Source organism: Lupinus angustifolius, chromosome LG17, assembly GCF_001865875.1.
Source record: "Lupinus angustifolius cultivar Tanjil chromosome LG17, LupAngTanjil_v1.0, whole genome shotgun sequence".
NCBI lineage: Eukaryota > Viridiplantae > Streptophyta > Magnoliopsida > Fabales > Fabaceae > Lupinus > Lupinus angustifolius.
Window position 1 is genome coordinate 14,411,329 of NC_032025.1, and position 5,884 is coordinate 14,417,212.

General features: G+C 32.4%; 1 protein-coding gene across 1 annotated transcript; it reads left to right on the forward strand.

The window, feature by feature from the left end:
* Nucleotides 595–2,146, forward strand: LOC109331022 (germin-like protein subfamily 1 member 7). Its single transcript, XM_019565306.1, has 2 exons — nucleotides 595–737; nucleotides 1,306–2,146. The coding sequence occupies exons 1-2, from the start codon at nucleotides 620–622 to the stop codon at nucleotides 1,854–1,856; spliced, it is 669 nt and encodes a 222-aa protein (XP_019420851.1). The 5' UTR covers nucleotides 595–619; the 3' UTR covers nucleotides 1,857–2,146.

Genomic DNA, 5,884 nt, shown 5'->3' on the forward strand with positions numbered 1-5,884 from the left:
TTCTAAACTCTAATCAAAGGCCTCATATAAGTTGTACTTTAGTATCACGACTTCTAAACAACATTGATAACTAACCACGAATTTGATGGTTGAAATTATGGACCACTCAATCTAATAATTAAAAGAACAATTTGTTTGGAAACAAACTAACTTTTAGTTTGGAAGTTAGTCGTCACCATAATATAATATTAATGGTGATTGTGGTATGATTCTTATCCATCTTTGAACCAATTTCCTGCAAACATTTCCATATTCCTCCCACTACTCGAGTCTCAACGATTTTTAAAGTACAACATGAAGGAATAAAACAGATAAGTTTAACAAATAGAAACCAATAAAATGTGGAATTAGTTCTAAGTAAAACCACCCACATTACATTATAGTGGGTGCCATTTCGATTGTGTAACAGAATGATTTGTCATGACGTTGAAGTGGAGCATAAGCATCTTAATCTAATATTTTGATAAACACGCCGCCTATAGTGGTAGAAAAATGTGTTTGATATCAAAATATAATTAAATGCAAACTAATTCAAGGGCTACCTCCTATAAATAGGTAGTTTCCCATGCAATAAAACTAACTTACCCTAACTCCCAAAGCACAAAACAAAAACACTACAATGAAAGTTGTGTACTTCCTCTTTGCCTTATTGGCTTTGGCATCCTCTATTGCCTTTTGCTATGACCCTAGTCCTCTACAAGACTTCTGTGTGGCAATCAATGACACCAGGAGTGGTGGTATATATTGCAATTCTGCATCCCTTTATATTGAGCTTAATTTTAATGCCCTATATATATATATTGTATTTGTATTTAATGATTTGTTGAAATGTTAATTAATATGTTAATTTTTTATAATAACCCAACAACAAGTTGAACATAGTTGATATACAAAATAAGAAAACATAGTTAATATAAGATTTCTTAATCATAATCAGTATTATAGAGTCTATTGTTGTTATTGACATGAACCATGCATTTGATAGAGACAAATTTAAGATAAACATTTATTATCCCACATTATGTTACTCCTATATTATTCCTTTAATTGATAAAGAATATGATAAGTTATTAAATATTTAATTTAGGGGTGATAAAACTACCCATAGAATCAAGGTAAAAGACCTTCATGAGAGAGTCATTTTCATTAATAATATTTCCATAAAATAACTAATATTTTAGTGGATCAAAAGTGACATGGATAACATGTCATCAAAATTACATTCTTTTAAATTTCTGTCACCTATATGATTCATGGTCAATAACATTCACAAGTTTCTGTGATTTTTTTTCTTTCCAATTGCAGTATTCGTGAATGGAAAATTCTGCAAAGATCCCAAACTTGCCACAGCTGAAGATTTCTTCTTTCCTGGACTAGGACCTGGGAACACTTTAAACCCACTTGGTTCAAAAGTAACACCAGTCACGGTTAATGAAATATTGGGGCTCAACACACTTGGCATATCCTTAGCCCGCATAGACTTTGCACCTAAAGGTCTAAACCCTCCACACACTCACCCTCGAGGCACAGAGATTCTTGTAGTTGTGGAAGGTACTCTTTATGTTGGATTTGTCACATCAAATCAAGATAACAATCGCCTTTTCACCAAAGTTCTTAATAAGGGTGATGTATTTGTCTTCCCAATTGGTCTCATTCACTTCCAACAAAATGTGGGTTATGGAAACGCTGTTGCTATTGCTGCCCTTAGTAGCCAAAACCCAGGAGTTATTACTATTGCTAATGCTGTTTTTGGATCTTATCCACCTATCTCTGATGAAGTACTAGCCAAAGCATTTCAGGTGGACAAAAACTTAATCGATTATCTTCAGAAGCAATTCTGGTCCAACAATAGTTAGTTAGAGAATCTGAATGGTGATATCTTTGTGTTTGGATACTTGGTTTCTCAATTTAGCTTTATGTTGTTGAATTTCCCTAAAGAATAAGTATGATAATGAATAAAATGCATGTGGGTGTTATGTGTAATATACGTGTTCTGTAAGGATTTTAATTTGGTTTGATATATCAATACAACATGTTCAGTAGTGGGTTCAAATTTGATGTTCCTCCAAATCAAATGACAAGATGCTATTGGAAGTTAGGAGAGGGCATTTTGTCTCAAATCTCAATTATAAGGATGCATTTGTTTCAAGGAATGTTTAAGTCATTTCGAGGAATATATGTAAAGGTGAGATTAAAATATCCTTAGAGCATTCACACCAAATTATTTGGGTCTTACACATTATTTTATAATTTCTTATGAAACATTTACTTTTCACTCACAATGGTAAATATCATTTTCATTTATAATTGAGTCCCACAACATCTACATTTCTCCTCACTTTCTCTTGATAAAAAACAACCGAGAATTGTTCTTATTTAAAAATAAAAAATAAGAATGACATAGTTAAAAACAGGGTGAGAATGTTCTTAATTCATTAAAAACAATCTTAAGAACAACCAATATGGTTGGATATGTCTTACTCATATCAATGAGACATATGATCTTCATCTCTATTAAATACGGTCTAAATCTTCTCCACTATTTGGTGTAGATTATGATACATAATATCAAAAAAAGAGTTTAACGATACAGATTTAATATTTTTTAAATTAAATGAATTAAAACTTATGAAAATTATTCTTCCTCTCAGATTCCATTATTGCAGAGGTGGATAGTTGGTGGAATGGTGTGTATTTGTGTGTATCACTCCAATTCACAATTTTCAATCATTCTAATCTCTTTAATTCCCCTTGGAGCATCCTAATAACACTTATGTTTTTATTTGGGTCTCACACATTATTTTATAATTTATTACAATTCTCTATAGAATAAGAACATGATTTATTTTTTCCTACAATAACAAACATTATTTTTATTCTTATTTGGGTCTCACAACCTATCTACACTNTTAATTGCTATATTCTGTATCTGTGCTATACTGTTAATACTCTGATAAAATTGTAAGCTGTGTGTATTCATTTCATTATCGGTTAATTGTCGTGCAAGAAACCGAATCTGTCTGAGCTTGTTGTTCTGTTTTAATCGATTAAGTCAATTGCGTTAATCGATTATCTTCATTCCTTTAATCGATTAAATTGGGGTAATTCAGCATTAAGTGTTGATTTTCGAAAAGCGGATATTCTAACCGCTACACCTATTCAACCCCCCCCGCTTCTAGGTGTATTTTAACCACTGATATCTAACAGGATGCCATAGAGCAAAGGCTGAGTAATAAAATGGATATACATATTCAGTCTCTGAAGGATTCCTACCATACATATTTTGAGTAATTTGAGGAACGTCAGGTCACCTACATTGATAACCACTATCAGGATATGAGGAGCTTTGTTCAGAACACCGCTGAGGCACAAAATGAGAGGTTTTGTGCAGAATTTGAAAAGCTGAGATTCCTCATCCAGGGTGATAGTAGTCTGGCAGTTCTTGATGACATAGACCTTCCTTTGCATCCCTAGATTTGAAGATCTTAGACCCTAGGTTGCCTTAGGTTTAGTTTTTCTATATGGCTAATTTTTAGGATTTTTGTTGCTTTGTACTTTTGAGACATATTTTTCTCTTTGCTTTTTGGGTTGTAACTCTAACTATATATTTTTGTTGAACTATTATCACTTGATATGCATGCCATTTGAACTTAAATCATTACAATTTTGATTTTAAATTGCGTACATAATATGCTTATCTATGTCAAATATAGTATAAATATATGTTTAATGGTACTTGGTCATGATTGGTTATATGCATCTCTTATGTTTGATTGAGCCTGCTGTTTGAATGCTATAATAAAAATGCTTGATCATTCCATGATTCGTTAGTTCTTGTATAACCTTACATGCCATTAAATCTGTCCAATTACTATATTCTGTCAGTTTAGTCGATTAACCCATTCATTTAATCAATTAAATGTTATCAACATACACATTTGTTCAATTTTCCTTCAATTGGTTGATTAATTAAATTCCAAAAATTAATTGATTAATTATAGTTTGATTTCATTACATAACTCATCTTACTTTTGACCAAAATTCATTAGTTTATCTTTTTGATAATGCCAGAAGGGGAGAAAAGTTGCTTTGTTGTTCGATGTGTGCAGGTTGTAAATAATATTCAGCTTCCATTGTCTAGCTATGCGCTTTAACTTTGAAATCAACAACCAAGCATTCTGTGACCATCTTCAAGCTATGCATCAAAACAAAATTTGGTGTGAGTTTGTCATCATCAAAGAGGGGGAGATTGAAAGTGCAAATTGTCAAGATAGCACTATTTGGTGTGGAGTTTGATGAAGACAAGGATTTAGTGAAAGCTTGAAGATAACTCATAAAATCAACATGCCAAGGACTTAAGAGCTTCATGTCTAGACTAGAGTCATCATTAGTAGTCTTAGATATATGTCTTAGTTATCTTGAGTCTAAGTTAGGTAAACATAGATGCAAATCTCACAAATCCTAAAAACTATCATATCATTTATATGGGACATACCATCTAGATTATTATATGTTCATGCATTAATCATACATGTTATTTGTGCATCTTAGGCATAACATAATGGTAAAACATGTATAGTTGATAAGCATAACATATAGGTAGTTTACCATTTAATCTCTTAACTGAAAATATGTCAGTTAATCGATTAAGTAAGGCGTTAATCAATTAACGTGAAATCAGTTTTAACAGATAACCGAAAAACATAATTCAGTTATTCTCAACAGTCTGTTAATCGATTAAAAGAGTAATTAATCGAGTAACTGGGCGTCTAACAGCTTTTCTATATAAATCGTGTCTTTACATCATGCTACATACACTCATTCATTCATTTTTAGAATTGTTAAGTTGCATATTTTTCGTGCTTATTGTGTGTCATATAGGCAGAGAGAAATGCATGTGAGATAGTGAAAGATAATGTCATGCTTAGGATTTAAAATGTCATCCAATCGCATATGATTAAATGTGTTCATCATTCTATCTTTTCTTGCATGATTCTTGCATTTCTTTCAGAGATTTCATAGGGTAGAAATTACATGTTTCTGCATTATTCTGAACTCATACATATTCTCGTTAATTTGTGAGATTTGTATAGGGTTTATAATTGGATTTTAATTGTAATATTTGAATCATATTGTGCTTTATAATACTCTGTTTTTTTTATAAGGAAAGTCATCTCTTGGTGTCTTACCACCAAAGAGATTCAGTGAGTCTTCACCAAGACGTAGAGGTCTCGAGTTTAAAACATATTCTTGGTTGGGGCTAGATCGTAAGAAACATTTTCTTAGGTGATTAGAGTAGTCAAACCAAGGTAGGGGTTCTAGGAATTCAATAAGGGAGAATCTAAGATCTTGTATTGGATGTGTGCATATATACATTTGTTTCAATATTAGTGAAGACAATCTCCCGAGATCAGATGGGGATGACTGAATGTAGTTTTGCAGTGGACCGCAAAACGAACTAGGATAAAATTCCTTGTTGTAGGCTTTTTCTATCCCTTATCTCTTTACTTTTCAAGTTGATTAATTGCCTACTTTAGGTGATATTTTGAATAATGTAATTCTGCCATATAGAGATAAATTCTGTTCAAATATATCTGTTGTATTGTTTCTATAATATCGGTGAGTGGCTGTGCAATCTAGCCATTCAGCAACTTATTGTTTTGTGCAATTTAATCGATTAAGTCAATGGGTTAATCGATTAATTGAGCGTTTTCCAGAATAGGGCTTTGGTGCGAAAAGCGGCATTTGGGAACCACGACACCTATTCAACCCCCCCCCCCTTCTAGGTGCGTTCTGTCCACTGATACCTAGCAGTGATTGCAATATTGGTGCAATGATCAATGCCTCATTTAACCAACAAAACGATTCTAGACAACTAGCACTA

Excerpts from the sequence above, each read along its gene's own strand:
- LOC109331022 (XM_019565306.1), top strand. The coding sequence starts at position 620 with ATGAAAGTTGTGTACTTCCTCTTTGCCTTATTGGCTTTGGCATCCTCT. Across the intron at positions 738-1,305 it reads CAATGACACCAGGAGTGGTG|TATTCGTGAATGGAAAATTC; the intron begins GTATATATTGCA and ends TTCCAATTGCAG.